At 39.5% G+C, this 23,861-nt stretch overlaps 1 protein-coding gene across 1 annotated transcript; it reads left to right on the forward strand.

Annotated features, from left to right (window-relative positions):
• The first annotated feature begins 14,015 nt into the window (after window positions 1-14,015).
• Window positions 14,016-21,136, forward strand: LOC149843265 (zinc finger CCCH domain-containing protein ZFN-like). The gene is made up of 7 exons (XM_089999687.1): window positions 14,016-14,568; window positions 14,645-14,802; window positions 15,435-15,497; window positions 16,572-16,691; window positions 16,821-17,117; window positions 18,200-18,487; window positions 19,736-21,136. The coding sequence occupies exons 1-7, from the start codon at window positions 14,469-14,471 to the stop codon at window positions 20,030-20,032; spliced, it is 1,323 nt and encodes a 440-aa protein (XP_089855813.1). The 5' UTR covers window positions 14,016-14,468; the 3' UTR covers window positions 20,033-21,136.
• Window positions 21,137-23,861: the final 2,725 nt, after the last annotated feature.

Here is a 23,861-nt window from a genome sequence, read left to right on the forward strand (position 1 = left end):
TGTTCAAGTAACAAAATATTAATAACATACGGAGATCTATATATATATATATATATATATATATATATATATATAATATGAGGATTCCGGTAAGTTCAGTCGGCTGGACTGAACTAGGACAACATTGTCCAAGTTGACTTAATCGACTGGATTGAGTCCTGCCAGAAAAAAAAAGAGATATATAACACTTTCTTTGATGTCGTGGGGCAGTTGGCCCAAGCCGACTGAGTCGGCTGGGCTAGGACTGACCCAGCCAGCTGGGTTGGCTGGGTGCAGCCAACTGTTGCACTTCAGAAAAAAAAAGGGTTTTCAGCAGACATTTAATATATAGATATAGATATAGATATATATATGTGTATGTATATATGTTAGGCCTTATTAAAATCCAATATAACACAAGAAAAATATAAAATAAGCATTCAAGAGTATAAAAAGAAATAGATAAAGTTAAGGACATGATGTGGATCGTGTCTCCATCAGATACAAGTTGGACTATGTCCATGAAATGTCATGGTGTGTCTGGTGTTGTGACATAAGACACACATGTTAAGCGAACAAGCCGTGAAAAAGACACAGCGAACGAAAGAAATACTCCAAACATCAACCACATAAAGCAACACAAGGCCACTTTGCATTGATACAAAGAAGGATGTCTGACACTGTTCTCTTGTGAAGCACCATTAAATACTAGATTTTTCATTAAAGAATATTGAGTTCATTTCTAACCAAATACTCCATCAGGTAGAATAAATCCATCCAACATCTCTGAATCTAAATCCATCTTTTTCCTTTGATTCACCATCCTTCAACCAACATTCTAAGATTATAATTTGTTGGCATGTAAAGATGGGTACTTGTGAATGTTGTTGAGGCTCTTATGGTATGTTTCATTTAAACTGAAAATGGCATGTTAAGTTTGCATGTTAATTTCGATGTTGGTTATATGCATTAGACATGATTGTATGCATGTAGAAGAATAAAAATATTGCACACTTGTACACTTGTATACCATGCTTACCTGAAGTGTGAATGCACAATAGCTCTTATGTGCACGTGTATTCATGTAATTGATATGTTTTGCATATAAGTAATCGCATAAATGCTCACTTGCATAAACTAGATACTCTATGCTAAAATTAAAGTGTTAATACATGGTTGTTCTCTTATGCATGAGCATACACGAAATTGATATGTTGTTGCATGTAAACAATTGCATGAGTGTTCACATGCTTTAATTGAAAGGATTCAAGAATGAAAGCATGCAATTGACATGAATACATGTATTAAATGAAATCATGCATTGGATATGAATATGTGTATTGAGTGAAAGCATGAAATTTATATAAAGTTGTGAACTCATGCGCATGCATTTGAATATTATTGTTTCATGCACATCTCTGAATTGGCATGCATGATTGTGCATCGAAAAGCATGTGATATGTAATGAATGCATTGACATGTTCCTAATGATTTTTGCATATGAATGCATGGGTGATCAAAGTGGATCATCATGGGCTGTGGGATGCCTTGAGCCGGTGTGCTCCTTGCTTTACTTGTTTATGTATTGCAAAAATCATATTTGATATTGTGGTTTTAATTGCACTATTCTATTATTGCCATGGGTGGTAGACCGTGAAGAGTTGCGCATGCTGATTTGTGAGCTTATGTTTGCATGTTGATTTACAAATTTATGAAATTGATTTTAATAATAGGATAAGAAAAAGAAAACAGTGTAATTAGCGTTCCCTTGATGTCCCTTCCTTAGTGTGGGAATCTTGGGTTTAGCGGTTTGGGGACCGTGAGAATACAAAAACTATGTGTGCATTGTTGTTGCCCCTGAACCCGATATTGAGGTTCTTCTCTTGGCCACAGTTTTAGGGAGAGTCTGTCACTTTACCTGGTGGTGGTGTCTAGACACAACTGTTATTTTGGTATACCAAGAAAAGTGACACTTGTGGATGTTGATGTTCCTGGTATCCTTGACATTAGATGTTTTCTAATGTTCTGATGGATGGTGTTGTTTCCTTATATTGGTTGAAGGCTAAGTTTGGAACCCAGTAAAAAAATACAACTTGTGTGCTAAGTTACCCTGAAAACCTAACTTAACCTCAAGGATTTTACCATTTTGGTGTATCCGCGGGCAACGGTAATTAAAAAGAAAAACTTAAATTATGTATATTTAATAGGAACATGCATATGAAAAAGAAAAGTTGACTAAAGTTAATAATGTGCTCATACATATGCATTGAAATCATGCATATTCCTGTTATGCATTAGATCATGCATATTTATTTGTTCCCTTAATTGTGATATATTGAAGAATGCATAATGTTGTTCATTAATGCATGTTAAATTTCTTTAATGCTTAAATTGTGATCACTGTTATTTATTAAATGTTTTCTTATGTTTAATAAATGTTCCCTATTGCATGAATGATTAGTTGAATTATGAATGTGTTATATTTATGTCACTCTAAAATATTATATGAATCTTATTTATGTTCTTTTTACTTATTTGATTCATTAAAGGGACCTGTATGCAAGATTCTTTAGATTCTGACACCCTACTTTTGGTGTTTTTTGTAGCCTCAGATGCCTAGTGGGAAGGACTTGCTTTTATGAAGAGTCACGAGGGGACTATACGACTACATGACAGATTCTTTGGGCGGCATGGCTCTTTTCTTTTGTCTTTCTTTTGCTTTATTTACTTTCATTTACTTATGTCTCAGACTCTTTACATTTGAATAAATAAAGTTTGGTTTGATCATGGTTTGGTATAAAAGACGAGTATAAGATCTCTTGTGTAATGTCACATATTTTCATACATAGTTAAATTTGAGATTTTCGAAAATTTGGCTAAGTCTGGGAGAAAAATAGTTTGAACCTCGATTTTAGATTGATGTTTTTGAGTCTGAGTTTGACCTAGGTCTCACCAACTAGGTCTAAATGAGTCAATCAAAACGTGAGAAAAAGTTTTGTTTTGGACATTTAAATTCAAGCGAAATTCAAGTTATTTTTGGGTGAACTTTAGAATTTGATATTTGTGTAATATGTCGTTGGATGCGTCTGAGAATTCTGAGCACAACGCTATTTTACTTTTCTAAATTTGGGCTATAGTTGGCCCGAAAATCATAAATTTTCAAAAAAAAGCAGTTTGTCGAAATAGATCCGGAGTTGGATCAGACTGGATCCAAGGCCTAGAATCTGAATCTTTATGGATTTGGGTTTTATTTAAGTCCTACTCTAATCTGGATTTAATCCAGATCTTGGTCCATTTTCGTTTTGGGTATGGGTTTGGATATTGGATTTAATTTTCAACTTGGATTTCTTATTGATTGTGTAACTATAGTGATTTAAAATTGTTAATTTGCACTTGCACTATTTTTTATGCTTTATTGTCTAGATTAAGAAATTTGAATGTGCATTCATATAAATAAAATGCATGGTTGTGCTCCCTTGTCCTTGTTTTACAGAACTCCTTTGTGGTACCAAGCTTACAGATGTGTCTGTGATCATTTTTGTGTCTTATTTGCTTGATGTTGCATGACTCCTGGTCAACAACATTTACAAGCCCAACCGACTATGGGTCGGCTAAGGCCCAACATAAATAAATAAATATACAACAACAACTACGTCTTCATCCCAAAACAATTGGGGTCAGCGATATGAACCAAAAAAGAAAATCATTCTGGGTCTTCCACATGAATCCTTCTCCTCTAATCATTTTTATCCAATGCTATGTCCTCGGTGAGGTTCAAAGCATTCATATCCTTTCCTATCATCTCCATCCAAGTCTTCCTAGGCCTACCCCGACCTCTTTTAACTAATATATTTTTCCATTTCTCCATCCTTCTAACTGGAGCATCATTTGGCCTTCGCCGAATATGTCGAAACCACCGTAAATGATTCTATCTCATCTTATTTTCAATGGGTGCAACACCTACCTTCTTGTGTATCTCCTCGTTCCGAATCTTATCTTTTATTGTATTTCCACACATCCATCTAAGCATACACATCTCAACTACACTCATTTTTTTAATATGATGTCTCTTGGCAGCCCAACATTCCATACCATATAGTAAAGTAGGCCTCATAATTGTCCTATAAAACTTTCCCTTCAACCGCAATGGCATTCTACGATCGTACGACACTCCAATTACACTTTTCCATTTCATCCACCCAACCTTTATCCTATAAGTTACATCTCCATCAATTTCTCCATACTTTTGAATGATAGATCCCAAATATTTGAAACAATCATCCACCGGTATTTCTTGCTCACCAAGCCTCACTACACTCCCATCACTACTTCGTTGCTTACTAAACCGACATTTCATATATTCTGTCTTACTCTTACTCAACTTAAAACCTCTTGCTTCCAATGTCTGTGTTCATAATTCTAACTTAGCATTAACCCCAGCTCTAGACTCATCAATCAAAACAATATCATCAACAAATAACATACACCATGACACATTTTCTTGAATTGATCTCGTAAGCTCATCTATCACTATAGCAAATAGGAAAGGGCTTAAAGCAGATCCTTGATGTAACCCAACCGTTATAGGAAAATTGGTTGTCACCCCTCCACAAGTGCATACATTGGTTACTACTCCTTCATACATATCTTTAATTATAATAATGTACTTGAGAGAAACACATTTCTTCATCATTGTCCACCAAAGAACGTCCCTAGGTACTTTATCGTATGCCTTCTCCAAATCAATAAAAACCATATGAAAATCTTTGTTCCTCTCTCTATATCTCTCAATAAGATGTCTAAGAAGATGTATAGCTTCCATAGTTGATCTTCCAAGCATAAAACCAAATTGATTCTCCAATATCATGACAACCTTCCTCAACCTAGACTCAATCACCATCTCTCAAAGTTTCATAGTACGACTCATGAGTTTTATACCACGATAATTTGTGCAATCTTGTATATCATAGAGGCACCAAAGTACTCTTCTTCTACTCATTAGGCATCATATTTGTCCGCCAAATCTTGTTAAAAGGATTTGTCAACCATTCTAAACTTTTCTCTCCCAAGCATTTCCAAGCCTTGATAGGTATACCATCTGGGCCAACTGCCCTTCTTGATTTCATTTTCTTCAAAGCCTCTGCAATTTCTTTCTTTTGAATTTTGCTCATAAAGTCATGACTCATCTCATGAAAATGAATGAAGAAGTCTCCAAGATTTTGAGCATGACTTTCATTAAATAGCTTAACAAAATAATCTTTCTATCTCTCCTTAATCTCCTCATCTTTGACTAAAACCCTTTGCGTTTCATCTTTGATACATCTAACCATACCCAGATCCCTCGATTTCCTATCTCTCATCTTTGCAAGCCTATAAATATTATTCTCGCCCTCTTTGGTATCCAACTTGTCATAAACCTCCTTATATACCTTATCCCTTGCGCTTCGAACTACTTTTTTAGCTTCCTTCTTTGCTATCATATACTTCTCCAAATTCTCATTATCACGACTCTTACTTAGATTTCTATAACACTCTCTTTTAACCTTAATAGCTAATTTGACATCCTCGTTCCACCATGATGTATTCTTACCTAGCGGTGCACCGCCTTTAGACTCACCCAATACCTCCTTAGCCACCTTTCTTATGTCACCCGCTATCTTATTCTACATTGATTCTAAATCATACTCGAAACACCAATCAACTTTCTTAACTACCTGCTCTACAAACATTCCTTGTTTAGCTCCTTTCAGTGCCCACCACTTAATTCTAGGACCTATCCTATGTCTATCTCTTTTGCGGCATTATCTAATTCTAAGATCTAAAATTAAGAGTCGATATTGTATAGCTACACTTTCTCCCGGTATAACCTTACAATCGATGCAACAACCCCTATCTCTCTTTCTAAGTAGGAAAAAATCTATCTGACTCGTATTAACCCAACTTTTAAATGTTACTAGGTGAGACTCCCTCTTCATAAACCAAGTGTTTGCTAAGATCATATCATACGACAAACCAAAATCTAAAATCCTTTCTCCACTTTAGTTTCTTTCTTCTATACCATAGCCGCCATGGATACTCTCAAATCCATCCCTACTAATGCATACATGTCCATTAAGGTCACCGCTGATGAAAAGCTTTTCTCCATAAGATATTCTTTGTACTACATCTAAATCTTCCCAAAATTGACGCTTAATGGAATCATCTAAACCTACTTGAGGTGCATAAACACTAATAATATTAATAATATTCGTACCTAATACTAATTTAATAAGTAAAATCCTATCACCCTTCCTACAGACCTCAACTACATTATCTATAAATTCACGACTCATAACAATCCCTACTCCATTCCTATTCCTATTTATCCCTATATACCAAATCTTATATCCCCAAGGTTCTATCACTTTTGCTTTCTTACCTACCCATTTGGTCTCTTATAGACATAAAATATCAATCTTTCTCCTACACATAACATCTACTAACTCTACCAACTTACCAGTTAAAGACCCTATGTTCCAAGTGGCTAACCTAATTTTATGGTCTTGGACTAACTTCTTTACCCCCACCCGTCTAACAAAGTGAGGGAACCCTTGCCTATTTGACACCACACCTGGGCACCGGTGTGACGCGTCGCTTTTGGGCGACGACCTAGCAACCCTTGCCCATTTATCACTGCCTCTGGACCTATAGAGTACAGCGCGTCGCTCAGTAGGGAACGCCCCAACGAAATTCTCATATTGGTTCATATTCATAGGGTATGACTAAGTTTTTATGTTGGCTGTCACTGGCCTACCGCAACCCTCCTCCTTTATCCAGGCTTGGGATCGGCAGTGTATAACTATATATATATATATATATATATATATATATATATATATATATATATATATATATTAAATGTCTGCTGAAAACCCTTTTTTTCCTGAAGTGCAACAGTCGGTTGGGTCAGTCCTAGCCTAGTCGACTCAGTTGGATTGGGCCAACTGCCCCACAACATCAAAGAAAGTATTATATATCTCTTTTTTTTTCTGGCAGGACTCAGTCCAACCGACTAAACTTACTGGAACCCTCACATTAATTATACACACACACACACACACACACATATATATATATATATATAGATGCATATGTTATTAATATTTTTTTACTTGAACAACGATCTAGCACAATTCTGGACAACTGTCTAGGACTGGACAACACAACCAACTGTCCAGGTTGGGACTGGACAACTGTCCATCCTATCCCAAACCAAAAACACCAAAAATCCAAATTTTCTATATGAACTGAATATGCACATAATTTATTTAGATGGATCTGGTTCAGTTTCAAAAATAAAAGTCCCATGTCCACCTGTCCATACATAAATACTTATCCAGGAGACAGATGTATCCAGGATGGACAGAACAGACAGCATGGACAGGACCTCAAATCTGACCAGATCTGCCCATCACCACGATCTATTCAGATTTGCCCGCCAAAAGCATGAAACAAAACTGTCTAGACCTGTCCAAAGTGTCCATACAAGGCAAAAACACACACACACACACACACACACACACACACACACACATATATATATATATATATATATATATATATATATATATATATATATATATTGGGAAAAACATAAAAACATGCAAAAAAATCGTAAGAATATAAATCTCACATAATCTAACCTTCCTACATCGATTCCCATGGATTAAACCATGAAAGATCAAGATAGAATCTGTGGTTTCCCATAAAAATATTGCCTAAAGCTTATCTAGGCTCTTTTTCTCATCAGAGACAAGAGAAAGACTCGTACCTTGTATATAAAATGAAGAAAAATAATAGTAGATGTTGAAAAAATGTGGATGGATAGCTGAAAAAGATTAAATATCCTCCTCTTCTTCCCCCTTTTACCTCTCTTTTTCTCACTTTCTCTCTCCTCCTTTTTTCCCTTCCTTTTCTCTTTTCTCTCTCTTTTTGAAGTCTTTTTATAGGCCCCCATAGGGGAGGTCACCCCTCCCTTTTTCTCCAGCCTTCTCTAAGAGAGTTTTCAAAAGATGAAACTCTCTCTTTCTCTCCCTTTGTTTCCTTTTTTTTTTTGAAACTCTTCCAAATGTTCACTTTTCCAAGTTTAATGTTTTTAGAAGTCTTTCTTAAAACCACTAAGCCTAAACATGGCTCTATAAAGAGTCCTAATCAACTATCAAAAATAGAATTTCAGAATTGAATTAAATTAATTAACTATTTATTTATTTAATATTAAATTACAAATAATTTTTTGAAAATTCCCAAAAAATACCAAACTAATAGGGGAGATTTCTTAACATAAATAAGTCTCGAATTAAAGGTTTTGTATTGAATTTAAAGCTGGGAAATCGTTGGGCTTGATCCAAATCCAAGATCCAAACTCATACCCAAAACGAAAATGGACCAAGATCTGGATTAAATCCAAATTAGAGTAGGACCTAAATAGAAATCAAATCCATAAAGATTCAGATCCTAGGCCTTGGATCCAGTCTGATCCAACTCCGGATCTATTTCGACAAACTGCTCTTTTTTTGAAAAATTATGATTTTCGGGCCAACCGTAGCCCGAATTTAGAAAAATAAAATAGTGTTGCGCTCAGAATTCTGAGACGCATCTAACGACATATTACACGAATATCAAATTCTGAATTTTACCTGAAAATAGCTCGAATTTTACTTAAATTTAAATATCTAAAATAAAACTTTTTCTCATGTTTCGATTGACTCGTTTAGACCTAGTTGATGAGACCTGAGTCAAACCCAAACTCAAAAACATCAATCTAAAATCGAGGTTTAAACGATTTTTCTCCCAGACTTAACCAAATTTTGGAAAATCTCAAATTTAACTAAGTGTAAAAATATGTGACATTACACTTTCACTTTGGCCTACAATGAGAGAATAGGTAATACAATTGGTTCTGGTTCTATAAGGTTTTGTTAAGCATGAAAGGTTGCTTTCCCAGCCAAGAAGATAGAGGATAGCTACCACTTATGTTGCGGGGTGGTAGTGAGATTGAACTTCAGATGAAAGTAAATTATGATATATCATGTTGCGGGTGTTGGAATCTCTCACTCAACTGGATTGTCCCTCATCTAGAGAACAGAGTGGATATGCAAGACCAGGGTAATAAAACATAAAATCAATTGAATGTACTTCATGAGCCGAGCCTCCAATCCATATAGTTGTATTGTACCATAAAAAAGTTATAAAAGATAAACAAAATAGTATTGTGCATATAGTGAAGCATGACATGCATTATCTAAGGAAGAATAATACAAAAAGAAGAATTGTAAGTTACTCAATAATGTTTGGCTTGTTTTGGTAAGTCATGCATAAATTAGATGTTCATACAAAAGTAAGATGATTCTGAATTTTGTTCATATATGCCTATTTCTATACATATATACTTGTCATCGTATTTCTACTAGGGGTTGTTTTGACTCCCTACAAAACCACATGTATTGAATAGTTCAATCGAAGCGGTGGTAGGATGCAATGGCGACGTCAAAGAGGCAATCATTTTTCTCTCTTGACACTGGATTTGGGGGATACATATTATGAATGTTTTGTAAAAATATTTTGTAACTACTTTGATTATGGAATAAAAACTTTTTGAGAAATGATATCTACTTTCAATTCAGTAGTTGTGATTGGTCGATTTGTAACCCGCCTAAGGTTTTGAACCAAAAGTTAAAAGTGTTTTTGCTGATTATTTTAAAAAATAAATAAAATTTTATATATTTTGGGTTAAAATCTTGAGGCGTTACAGAGGATAGTTTGCTTTTTTTTTGTTAGGTCCCATTAGGACCTAAATATCATATTTTTAAGTATTTTTTTGCTTAATCTGAACCGCTAGATGTGTTTATCACTGTTTATTCAATAGATAACATGCATTTGATTAAGATATTTTATCCTTATATCAGTTTTTTAAAGAGGTAAAAAAACAATGGTTGATATTATACCAAAATTTGATGATAAAATATTTACATTTTTACATCAAATCAATATGAAAGAAAATTTGTTTCTTAGTAAATAAGTTAGTAAATAAGTGATGATAAACATATTTAACTGTTCAAATCAAGCAAAAAATACCTGAAAGTATGATTTTTAAAAGGTCCTAATTGGACCTATCGAGAAAAGGGTAGGACCATCCCTTTCTCTCATCTCTTTGCATATATGTCTAATACAAGATCGGTGTTAAATATGACATGGTGCTAAATGAAATATTTTATCAGATTTTCGGTGTTTTTTAAAAATTCTAAGCATACAGATTTTGTTCAACATGATTGATTTACTAGAGATCGACACTTAATCATGCATTTTGGATGGAAAAATGGTATTTGAAGCCTCAAAAAATTATAAGCCATTGATTTTTTAAATCATATAAAAACCTATCCATGCATGATAATCAAATCCTCCAAGAACCAGTTCCTATAAAAGCAAGCATATAGATTACATGGATCAGAATTTTGAAAAAACACAGAAAATCTGATAAAATGTTTCATTTATCATTGTGTCATTTAATAATTAATATATATATATAGTTGAATCTGCCGAATAAATAATATAGTTGAATCTGCCGATTCGGTAAAGGGCCCAAAGGAGCTGATCCGATTCGAATAGCGGCCAATTTGATTCAATTTTGATAACACCGATTTTAATTGTCACCAAAATATCTCACGATATTTGCAACTGTGACGTGCACGGGAGTCACTGAACTGAACGCGTTCTTGCCGTTACCACTTGGAGTGAAAGGAATAGCGATAGCCAACGTGACAGATAGAGTAATTGCTGCCTGAGGCACGCATTCATGCATCCTTCGTGAGCTGGCCCTATCCAAGCTAGCAGACTTGTGTGCTCCAAGCTCGATGCAATTCAGAAGGTAGCCGAGCGACCTGTCTGCGTTACGCATGGTCAGGGCATATTCAGTCTCAGCTCGTTTAGCTGTAGACCAAGCTCGTGGCTAGGCTCGTGCTTGTGTTTAACCGAGCTTAGCTCAAGTTGGGCCATCTTTGAATGGAACATGCTTTATGCTATATATATATATATATATATATATATATATATATATATATATATATATATATATATATATATATATATATATATATATATATATATATATATATATTGAAAGGCAAGCTGAGGTTTGGCTGACCCCTACCAGTTATACAACTATGTCTTTGTGATTTGAACGTGCAACGTCCCAACACAGGGTGACGTGTACTAGCTGCTCCTACCAAACAAGCAGAGCCCCCCCTTGGTAATATAATATATATTGCATCTTTTTATGGATACGAGCAAGGTTGTTAAATGCGCTGAGGCGAAGCGAGGCATTGAGCATGTTACGAAGCGAGGCGTAAGCCTCGAGGTATTGGAGCGTATGCTTCATGATCAATCGGGTCCAATCGAACCCGATCCATTTTCACTCCCCGAGTCCCGGACCTCTAGGGCATCCTCATCTCTCTCTCTCTCTCTCTCTCTCTCTCTCTCTCTTGAGGTCTTCGGCACCGTCCGCTCCCTCGCCCAGTTCTGCCTCACCGGCTCCCAGAAGGACCGCAATCGATTCTCCGGCCAGATACCCTCAGAGATCGGCTCGTTGCAGGGGCTATCTATCTTGGATCTGAGCCACAACGAACTCAACGGCGGTATCCCCACGTCGCTCGCCTCCCTGTCGTCCCTAAACAGTCTGGACCTCTCGGAGAACAACCTCTCTGGCGAGATACCGCCGGAGCTTGGCAGACTGAAGCCGACCTTCCTCAACTTCTCCAGCAATGCCCTCACCGGAAAGATCCCTAGCGCCTTCGACACCGCGGCGTTCGACCAGAGCTTCCTCCAGAACCCCCAACTCTGCTCGTCCGACCCTTCCCTAACCTGAACACTCCGGCGGTGCAAGTGCAAGGGAGGTTTCCCCGACGGTTCTTATCGCGATCCTTGTCGTCGTCGGGATCCTTGCCCTCTTCGCCATCGGCTTCGCGGTGCCAACCTGCTCATCAATGTCCCCGGCGGCGGATTTTGGCAGGAAAGGGGTGGTTTGTAGGGACTACACAGATGCGTATGCTTTAGAAGCGAAGCGCATTTCGACTTGAGGCGTGCGCTTCACATGAGTGAAGCGTGCGTTTCAAGCCTGAAACGCCTCAATGCAACGCCTCAATACCTTGAGTGTGCGCTTCGCCTATGAGGCGTACGCTTCAGGTATTGAGGCGTACGCCTCTCACAACACTGGATACGAGCTCACCTGAGATGAGCTGAATGCCCTCGACTTGTTTAAGCTAAATGAGCAGCTTGTGGCTCGGCTCGCAAGCTATATGAGACAATAATATACAAATTCGTGACGAGAGAACCAAGTCAAGTCATAAGCTGTTTGTTTATTTACCAGCCCCAGCCCTATTTTTTATTGGGTTCCTTTTGACTCCTTGACAATGGGTATGGGCATGGTAACCCAAGTCGATATGCCAAACGGGAGACTCAAGGTGGGTTTGGTTGACTCAGATCTTATATTCAAGGTGTCATGAGATACTTGGTCTACAAACAAAACAACTTTCCTCGATGCAAATCTAAGGTCGACCAAGACACTTATTTGCAACTAAAACACCTTTATTCATGGATTAGAGATCCTACTCACATTCAACTAAACCAACTCTTTCCAGCATGATATTGGTCATGTGCTTAGAGGTGGCGCAGACCGGCCTGAATTGGCACGTTCTGACACGCCGCGGCCGGCCGGTTCAGGCCCATTAACTGGACGGTTCATAAACCAGGCCAGTTGAGACAGGCCGGTTCATTGAATCGGACCATTTGTGAGAAGGCCAAACCGCACCGCCCCAATGAAACCAGCATGATTGGGTCAGACTTAGGCAGACTGGTTCATTGAACCATACTGTTTGTGAGAAGACCAAACTGCACCGGCCCAGTGGAACCAGCACGGTTGGGCCGGACTTAGGCAGGCCGGTTTACAGGTTGAATCGGCCAAACCGGCAAAATTTAGAAAAAATAAAAACAATAAAAATAGACACCATGGTTTTACGTGGAAAACCTCGAGTTTAAAAAAACCATTGGACCAAAGTTTGAAATTTCACTATGAAAAAAAAATTACAAGTAGATTACAAATTAAAATTAGAAAGAAAAAAACTCAAACTATAAATATTACAACTAAAAATTAAAAATAAATATGGATACGGTTCACTGGACGGACGGGTTGAGGCGGGTTTGCGAGTTAGTTTGATCCGATTCAAGGGTTAAACGGGTCCTGATCGTAACGGGATTTTGGGTCGGGAGAGGTGAAACCGGCATAGCCCACTACACGGTTCATAGGGTTGGAACTGAACCGTTACTATATCTTGGGCCGTGCCAATCCAGGTTCCAACATGCCGGTTCCAGTCCGATTAACGGGTCAAACCGGCTCATTAGCCACCTCCTCTAGTCGTGCTATGGCGATGCTTGTTTGTGGTAAAAATTTTCTCAAAAGGATTCAAATATTCACACCACATTGAACTATGAAAAAGCGTGGGACACAGTGCTATGAAAAATTTTCACCACCATTTCCCCACCTCTTTAGGTGCCGACAAGTTTTCCATCCGCACGAATGGTGAAATCGCCCAAAAAATATGACAAATCTCCGTACAAAAATTTTCCCTCGTCTGCAAAAGCACGATAAAATTCTGTTTTTTATTCGCAATTCGTACGAATTTCCCTCGTTTTCTACCGTATTTACTAGAGAGAGAAAACATGTGAAACGAAGCCGAGCCGTGTGAAAAGAGTCACGAGGGAGAAAGCCCCAACAGCCAAGGAAGTGGGGAAAAAGCAAAGATTAAAGAAAGGAAAAATAATTAAAAAAGAATGCCAAAAAAGCGAAGCGAGTCTGACACCCAGTATCGTATCTTCCACGCGGCGGTCCCTGGACCGTCGGTTGATCACCATCCTCTAGAGAGAGAAAGACTGGAATAGTACACTTAGAGAGAGAGAGTGCGTATGTATGTATGTATGTGGGGGGGTTGAAGACCATACCGCTACATGCGTGGTTTCGGCGCTTTCAATGCATCGTCTCTAAAACCAGGGAAACCCCAAAAAGGAGGAAGAGATCCGCTTCAAATCCCTCCCCTCCCAACACGCTCTCTAGAGGAAAAAAAAAAAGGTGAGGGCGGTTTCTGCGGGGTTGAGGGGAGAAGGGAAGACCCCAAAAGGTGACAAAAACGCTGTGGGCCGTGCAGAACAAAAAACGGTTGGTTGGCGTTGAGTTGTGGGGAAGACGAACGCGATGCTTAGCTTGTTGTTTCTGTCCCTTCCCTTCTCTTCTCCTCCGCCCAGCGAGGCCGACCCTAAACACCCACCACCACCGCCCTCGATCTGATCCGACAGCCTCGCGGGCTGGCATCCGACACATTGAGAGAGAGAGAGAGGGAGCTGTTCCAGCGTTTTCCGATGGAGAATTGCGCGTCGGTGAGGGGTGCGTAGGGGGGGCGTCGGCCATGGAGTACAGTGGGGCGATTCAGATGTCCAGGCCCGGGTTCGCGACGGCGACGGAGGGCTCGCAGTTCGCGCGGACGAGGGCCGGCAGCGGCATCGAAGGTGATTCCGGAGCGTGGTACCCCGGATGTGTGCTCGGTTAGGGTTTTGTCTTTTTGATCGTGTGTTTGTTTCCCAGATGCAATGTGGCAGATGAAGCTGAGATCGAACGAGATCGCGGAGGCGGGGCCGTACCCGGAGCGGCCCGGCGAGCAGGATTGCGCGTACTACATCCGGACGGGGCTCTGCAGGTTCGGGATGAGCTGCCGGTTCAATCATCCTCCCAATCGGAAGCTGGTAATCTCCCCGAATTTCGTTCTCGGTTTAGTTTTGGAATTTTTTTTCCGTCTAGCGATTGGGTTTTGGGAATTGCGAATTGGTTCATTCACATGAGGGATCGGGGATTGTTGGGATTGCAAAATGCGATTTTGATGCGTTTTTTATTCAAAAGAACGAATTTTTGTTGCGATTATTGCTGATTGCTATTGAGGGGTGGAAAATTTTGTTGCTCTTTGAATTGCTTGCCCTTGTGAATCTGTACCCAACGGGTTGATGGGCGCAAGCGGGCTCCGGTAAGCGTAGGTTGATTCTTGGTCATTGTGCATCTTTACTCAACTCGGTAGCCCGTGATTACGATTAGTTGTGTCCTGTTCCAACCCGGCGAACTGTGCCCCCCAAATCAGGACCCTGATGAGTTGATTTGGCTTGCGTGATGAAGGGATTGTCTGCAAAGCAATGAAGCAAAAGGGGTTCGATTTGGGGTGAGAACATGCCAATGTGGTGTTGTCCCGGGTTGTTGATGTGAGAGATTGGTTGTTAATGAACTGTGCATTAGTAGCCATTAACTAGTTTGTTCACTGGTTGGATTCAAATGCTGGTTGAGATGTTTGTTTTGTTTTTAAAATACTTAGCATTGTGCTGTTTGGCAGGCTGTTACTGATGCGAGAATGAAGGGAGGGTACCCTGAAAGAATTGGGCAGCCCGAATGCCAGGTATCCTAGATTGCTTCCGATCCCTTGTGGTTGAATCACATGGTTCCGGACTGAGAGGTTCCGATATCGCGTTGGTGTATGTAATTGCCTGTGTGGGTTTCTGGGTTCATCCTCTTTGAATTGTTGTTATTACCAATTGCCATCCTTTGTACTGAAGACATGTTGATGCAATGTTTACTTTAGTCCTTGTTGTAATCTGTAAAGATATGGAAACGTTTATCTTGATGTTTGAAGAGGATATGTCAACCGCAATCATCCCACAGGCGTGGGTGGTTCATTACTTCAAAGTCTCTTATGCTTTTAGTGCATTTATGGAGGCAGTATGCTTTCATTTGTTTTGGTTACACTAGACACACTGGTTTGATTAAAGCACAGACTACGAAGGGCTTGGAGCCCAATGAAGGCATCAGCTCATTTGAAGTTGCATGTGTTTTATCGGTGCATGGTTAGTGTTTGAATTTTGTGGGACATCCAATTAACGGATGTAAATATAGAGAAAGCACCTGCATAGTTATGAGCCATCTGATGAGGGAGGCAATATTATAAGGTGCGGGCCATGTGGCTGATAGCAAACTCACTTGGAGCTCTAAATGGTAACCAAGTAGTATCGGCTTCAGCTTGTGCACGTTTGGTTAATGGTCCTTGGGCTTTAGCTTCTCATCACTGATATGAAAAAGTGATGCTTTGTCATGAGGTGGTTAACCCACGAAACTCTGGTCCTGGTTTTTTAGAACATTGAAAAGGTGTAAGCTTCTGTTAGTATGCTGTTCTGCTTTAATGTGACGATATTCATGTTCATTTGGTAATGGGCGTGCATTGTGAGTGGCATGGTGTCCACAGATTCCACACACCTTTTATGCGTATGCAAATCTATTCAAACAGCATTTCTCTGTTCTTCTATGTGCATGTGTCATGAATTTCCCGTGTGAATCTAGGCGCACACCTCTTTTAGTATTTTTGGTTTTGGATTGCCCAATAGATACATGTTCTCTCTTTAAGTTGTCATTGTGGAAATTAATCGTGTCTTCCTCAGTTGAATTTTGAAGAACCAACAATTCTTTAATGGTTTTACAGTATTACCTGAAAACGGGAACATGCAAATTTGGAGCAACTTGCAAGTTCCATCACCCTAGAGATAAAGCAGGGATTGCTGGAAGAGTATTGTTAAATATTTTGGGCTACCCACTCCGCCCGGTATGTCATCTTGTTCACAGTCACTGTTGTTTTAACATTTCTTTAGAGATAGTTGATGCAAGTCCTGTCTATAGTTTTTTGGAACCTTGTAAGACTTACAATGTCTTTTTCTTCCTCCCCTTATTGCAGAATGAGAAGGAGTGTGCTTATTACCTGAGAACTGGACAATGTAAGTATGGCAACACTTGTAAATTCCACCATCCACAACCGACCAGCACAATGGTCTCATTGCGTAGATCAGCTATTTATCCTCCCATACATTCTCCAACAACTCCTGGTCAGCAGTCTTATCCAGGAGGACTGCCAAATTGGCCATTGTCAAGGGCATCTTTTGTTCCAAGCCCTCGTTGGCAGGGTCCTTCTAGTTATGCACAGCTGATTCTTCCTCAAGGAGTAGTTCCAGTTACAGGCTGGAACACGTACACTGTAAGTTCTACTCTTTTCTATTTTTATCTAACTGTCGTTGCTTTGTTTTATTTAGTTCATGGTGATACTGTGGGATGTGGCTTGAGGGATGCCTGAGTTGCAACCATCTTGGGTTGCTACACTCCAGGTTGCAGTTCTATCCACTATCGTACGTTCCATTCAAGCTCTTATGAGTAGAGTGAATGGACCATGGCATTCTTCTTTCTTTTGAAACTGGTCTAGTCCACCCTTGGGTGGCACATCTCTCTGGAATGAATGAATCTGGTCTGAAGCTGGCAGCCTATGGCTGATATCATTTTAAACATCATTTTCTTTGTTAGATTTCTTTAAAAGGTTTTTTCTCCTTGACTTGAAAATAAGAAAATCAACTTGCTTGTTCTGAGAGGCTTTCCTCCCTAGAAGAATGAACCTCGATAGATAAGCCAATTCTAGTTATTTGGTAATTCCAATTGCTGGCTATGTATTTTCCATTTGATAAACAATTTGGAGTTTACTGTAAAAGAAGAAAGAAAAAAGCATTTTGAAGTTTAACTATGTGTTTTTCTCTCTTTGAAATGTATAAGTGCATTTTTATTTTTAAGAAAATTTGTCAGGCTGATTTTTCTTGAATACATGTTTATTTCTTAGCTTATTTCTGTCATTTCTTCATTTCCCTTTGTGTATAACCGGGTTAGGATTCTGCATGGATCCCAGTATTGCAACAGAGTGGATCAGGTTAATGTGAGGCGCTTTTGTTTCTTTTTTGCTGCATTTTTGACCAAACACATTTTACTGCATTTGTTCTAGTTATTTCTAGCTTAGTTCATTTTATTCATAAGATTGTTTCCACAAAGGATGATGTTTGAAGCTTGAGGTGTGATGCTAACTTTTTTACATTTTAAGGGAAACCACATGCTGAACCTGAGTCTATTCTTTGTCACCAGGAAAAATCAGTCGAGATTGAATTTGGATGATGGGAATCATTTTGTATTTGTTGTTCTTTATGTGGACACTAACTTTATGAGCTCCCTTTCAGCTAGTTTCCATTTGAATCTGATATCATTTTTAGAACTCTTCCTCAACGCACATGTTTAATCTTCTAGGGGCAGTTAGGTTCAATGTCATCTTCAGATGGTCAACAACAAGCTTTAGGAACTGGTCAATATTATGGAACCTCTTGCCAGAATGATGCGACGGGTACAGGAGGTCAGCTCTTTGCATTGCAGAGGGATAATATATTTCCTGAAAGGCCTGACCAACCTGAATGTCAATTTTACATGAAGACTGGTGATTGTAAATTTGGTGCTGTATGTCGTTTTCATCATCCCAGGGAGAGGTTGATACCTGCTCCCAACTGTGTCTTGAATCCGATGGGACTTCCACTGCGCCCAGTAAGTTGTATCTATTTTTCAAATATGCAGTTGCACCAAAATCTTATGTTTGGATGTTTCACTGGATTCGCCACATGAACACAATGCATTTTGTCATTTTCTGTGTAGTTCTGCTGTCTTTCAATTTCTGCTGTTTCTTAATGTTCTGAATGAGGTTATGTTATCACTGAAGAATAGATTTTCTGAAAAATGTTATTTGACTCACGAATTGTGTCATACTATGTCACCTGGGTACAGGTGCAGTTGCGGAGGGTACAACACGGCAATTCCAAAAAATGTGGATACGGGGACACTGGCTATATTTATATATTAAATATCACATAAATTCAAAATAAACTGAATATAATCTAAAAATATATTATATACTGAAAATATAAAGTTATAAACTGAAAATATAAATTATAAATTATAAATTGAATACAAACTTGTATGTACGGAGGGTAAAATGTCATGCCCAGGTGTCGACGTGTCGACACGTGTGTCAACATGGGTACGGAGGGCCAAATGGAGTGTCCGTGTGACATAGGTGTCATGTAGGGATGTGTAGTCCTTTTCTTCTCATGCGCTGTTCATATATTTCCTCAATCAGCATGCTTGAATTGGTGTTCTGAATCAGTGTTGAATTTCTTTTGCTCTTACATTTTCAGCAAAAGCTAGTTTTCTTATATATAGTTGTCTCAAGGATCGATTTACTGTCCCTTTATCTTTCATCTTTGGGACATATTTTCAGCACCAGGGAGGTGGAAACTGATTTGGATGACATTATACAATATGGACAATTCCAATTTCCAACACTGCTGCTTTTGGTCTTGCCAGTGCCTGAATGATTTCTAAATCACTATTTAAGTGCCAGATGCACCTAATAGAAGGGGGTGGGACTGAGGAGTGCATCTTGTACCATTTTGTGAAAATGTAGAATTGTTGACCTGTGTATTGCAATGCATTTCATTTGTTTTTTTTTTGTAAGTGTAATCTGGTCCATTTATGCATTTTGCGTTTTAGTTTCTCTAGTGAGCTACATCAGCATCCAAATTGCAATTACCAAAAGAATATCTTTGAAGCATTTTTAGGGATCTCCAGACAGCTCCCTTTAGGTTTCTCCACATTGGATGTTTTGTCTGTGTTTGTTGTTTGGACTTGGGTCCTATGCATGATGTTGTATGTTATTGTTTTGTTATTTTGGATTTTATGCTCGGTTATAATGCAATTATATCCATTAATAATTGTTTTTTTCCTTTTTTTCCCCAGGGAGAACCCTTGTGTTCGTTCTATTCTAATTATGGTATCTGTAAATTCGGCCCCACGTGCAAATTTGACCATCCCGTGAGTGCCGTTGCTTTCAGCCTGCCGGCATCTTCTGATGTTCCAGTTGTTCGTCGGTTATTAGGAACATCAGCAGGAACGACTGTGCTACCTTTGACATCAGAAGTTTCTGCAGAAGCCGGCTCTGGAAAATCTAGGCGGCTTCCAATGTTGGACACAAGGCAGACACCTTCTGGTGATGAGAGCATTGACATTGAGGGGCCACACACTGTCAATGCTTGAAGCATCTAGCCTTTCCCTACATTTCCTTGATCATCTGATGAGAAAATTCTTCCAAGAACTGAGGTTCAAGGGCATTAAAATGGTGACATGTATGTATCATCGATCTTTTCAATGAGAGATTCATTTTTTCTTGGCCAAACTTCAGAAAGTTCACTACTGCACCCTGTAGACTTTCTCATGGTACTTCATTCATCTGCTCTGGGTTCCTCTGTCAATCTTATGGGGAGAACTTTTTCATGGATTTGAGATGCTTTTGGGAATTCCTCATTCTCATTCTGTCTCTCAACTTCCACTACCATCTCTCTCAAGGTCGGTCTACCATTTCCATGCTAAATGTGAGTCTGTTATCCAGTATCTGTTTGGCTTTCTCCTGAAAGTTGACCTGCAACTGCTTGTCCTCCTGCCATCCCTCCTCTCTCTCTCTCTATATATATATATTATTGGATGGTGATGGGAACTTGTTCTCCATTACTCCTGTGTCCTATAATTTATTTTTCCTGTAGATAGCTGCTCCATTGTCAAATTCTATTTTCATGTTGTTCCTATCAGACTGGAAGAACCAGTTTATTTTCTCAATTCCATAAGTTCTCTATTGAGTCAATCTTTCAATCTTGGCTTCTCAAGTGAGAATACAATAATTTGTTCAGAACATGGAAATGGACCTGCTCAAAGTATCGGAAGAATTAGTTTGATGGTGTATGCGAAGATACTGTGAAAAAACTTTCTTCGCTGGCCTCACAAAAGTGAAGAAAAATGAGAATCGGTCACAAGACCGATGGAAGGACTCTAGTGCAGTTATACCATTGAATCATTGATCTATGATTTATATGTGGAAATTCAGTGTACCGGGTATCACGAGGACTCTCTCAAGAACTGTTTGATTTTGCTGCCATTACAAATAATGTTAAAAAAGATTGTTCTTATTCCGGCATTTTTAAGACCATTTTATTTAGCTGTGGTTCTTTTGCACGCACAAGTGTGCTTGTGTTTGTGTGTGAGAGTAGTGATACAAACAGCTTAGTGCTTAGTCCAAAACATTGTTAAATGACGGATCATGTCTGGTTGTGTGAGCTATACGACCAAAGTTCAGTTGTTGCAGTTAAAGAACTGTGTTTATGTCATGTCATGCTTCCTCAATCGTTGCATTATCGGTGGTAATTTGGGTATATGATGAAGGCTTTTGGCATTCTATAACTTTAATTCATGAGATACAATGTGTTTGCATGTAGTACATTGTGCACTGGTCTGTTCAACATATCTTTGGGCTCAAGGTGCCATCTTTCAACGTAGGTACACACACAGTACGCACACCTACAACGAGTTGGTTGGTATGACAGATTTTTTTTTTGGGGAAACCTGACTGTACAGATGTGATCTACATGGTTTTGTAGGAAATGATTATTGGATTGTTCATTTGCCATACTTGATCAGGCATTTTAAGGCTTCTAAAATCAACGGCGGGGCCTCCGCTCATCTGGCAGAGGCGACTTGTGAATGTCTTCAAGTTGACAGGACGTCACAAGTTCGAAGCTGGGAGTAATCAGGCTTGACTCCCCCTGGCGGTATCCCCTGCATAAGCTGAAGCCCTGTACAGGCCCTGAGGGTGAGGGTACTAGCCTTATCCAGACCGGGTGTGGGGTTTCCCCAGGTTAAATATGAAAAAAGTGGACAAATAAAAAACTACACTTGAATTCAGAATACAGCAGAAATATCCTTATTAGGAAAGTCTTTCCCCCCACCAACGGGGGCTCCTCTTGTTTGGCAGGAGCAGTTTGTGTTGGAACGTCACAAGTTCGAACCCCAAATGGTACGATTGTATAACTGGTAGGGGTCTGCCTAACCCCAGCTTTCTCTGTGGAAAAAAAGAAAAGAAAAGAAAAAAGTCCCTTTCCCCAGGATGATAATAGGAAGTATGAACTGGCTCGCACTGGAAACAGGTAAATCTCAAATCTTCTTCTTTCTTTATAAGCCTTTAGGTTAGTTTGGTTTGCAGTAAGTGCCTCCTTGGGGTGTGAATTCTTTCCACTTCACCACCCTAGGGAGAAGGATCTAACCTCAACAAAATTTTCAGCAGGCCTAACGTACTGATCTAAGGTCAGTGATCTGTACTGGATTTGTTAGGATGTTACAAAGGAAGGGGTCCAATTAACTATCCGGGTTGGACCCATGAAATGCAGTTAGCATATGGACCCAGGTATGGTTTATGAAATTTCATACCAAAGATCCGAGTTCTAATTAAGGTCTGCAACTTTTCACTATAAAACACATAAGAAAAATATTATTTTGCGGGTATGGATCAGGTCTGGTTTACACAACCCTTGTGAGACCTGGTGTGTTTTTTCCTGTAAAAGATCTGGTCCAACCTGGGTCCAGAACTCATACAACACCTCCTAATCTGATCCGGGTCTTGACCCACCCATTTCTGGCAGATGTCTGACCTATTGACACTCCTAGCTTCATACGTGATTTTTTTTTTTTTGGATTTATAACCTGAAGAAACTGCACCCAGCACAAAGACCTGGTCGCACTGGCTCAGCCTGCCATACCTGCGGTCGCTGGCAGCGTAAAACTCCGAGGCTAGACATTTATATATTTGTGGTTTACAAATTACTTGTTATTTAGTTTCACGCAATTACCTTCTTATGTCATATTACCCAACTTGATAGTTAAACAAGGCGAGCAGGCGAGATCTTCCAAGGGGTTCTGGTCAGATAGTCGACTTACTAAAACCTGATTATAGAAATTGAATGGATATCTCATCCGGATTCTCACATACTTACATTGATAAAGGAATAAACACAACAGCGAGATTTGAAACAAGGGGGTTGCATGCAAAAAGTGCAATAAATTGGGCTTGATCTTGATCTGTGTTGATCCAACAGAAAAGTACCTTCGAGAGAGTTTGATCATATAATCCAAATCCGATCCTATTACACGTTAACCATATAAGGATGTCAACAAATTGAATCCTGACCCGAGTTCGAACAAACAAGACTATATGTGGACCAGTGGCGGAGCCAGAAGTTTTTCGTTGGGTGGGCAGACTTCGGGTGGTGATGATCGACCTCTATCAGTGACGCAATGGCTCGAAGCCTCCATGGTGGTGAAGATCATAGATCGAGATCGAAAGCCTGTTTCGGTAGTTGAGCCACCTCCTTCTCGGTGGTGATCCAGCAGCAAGCCAAAGGTCTTCCAACTGAGGTGCCTCCTCAGCTCCCTCTCGGAGGGGACGGTCCTCGCCACAGCATGAGGCAGAGCAACTCCCTCGGCTGGCTCCATCCCATGTCCACCGTCTCATGCGTCTGGGTGCCATAGGGTACTCTGTATCGCAGGGAGGCTTGATCTCCACTCCTGCACCACCCTGCTCTGATCTTCTTCGACAAGCATTCGCAAGGAAAGAATGCAACCACCAAATCGTGCGGAATGAAGAAGACCCGAGTCGTATCATATTTCGACTTGGTTTTTAATTCTGGGGTGGGCGACCGCCCACCCATGCCCACCCCTGGCTCCGCCACTGATGTGGACCCATCCAGTGGGTCCATTTCAGCTTGTCAGGCCAAAGTTCGGTAAGATCCAACAAAGCACGCTACTTGGGCTTAGCTGTGAATATGTTTGCTTATGCTTCCAAAGAAAGAATCAAAGTCATGGTTCACCTAATTCCATAGTTTAAAAATTCACTGGGTTGACCCAGTGATTGTTGACTCGGCCAGGATAGCCTAATCACCGAGTCAAAAATCAGCTTTAACTCGGCTTTAGCAAAACTCGGTCGAGTCATGGACATATATAATATATTATATATATAACTACATATATTATATGAAATATAATA

Source organism: Nuphar pumila, chromosome 3 (genome assembly GCF_984573655.1).
Source record: "Nuphar pumila chromosome 3, dmNupPumi1.hap1.1, whole genome shotgun sequence".
In the NCBI taxonomy this organism is placed as follows: Eukaryota; Viridiplantae; Streptophyta; class Magnoliopsida; order Nymphaeales; family Nymphaeaceae; genus Nuphar; species Nuphar pumila.

What these genes read in the sequence shown, in the direction of transcription:
- LOC149843265 (XM_089999687.1), top strand. Translation starts at nt 14,469, where the DNA reads ATGGAGTACAGTGGGGCGATTCAGATGTCCAGGCCCGGGTTCGCGACG. An exon ending in TGGGCTACCCACTCCGCCCG is followed by an intron (nt 16,692 to 16,820) that starts GTATGTCATCTT and finishes CCCTTATTGCAG; the next exon opens with AATGAGAAGGAGTGTGCTTA. An exon ending in CAGGCTGGAACACGTACACT is followed by an intron (nt 17,118 to 18,199) that starts GTAAGTTCTACT and finishes TTAATCTTCTAG; the next exon opens with GGGCAGTTAGGTTCAATGTC.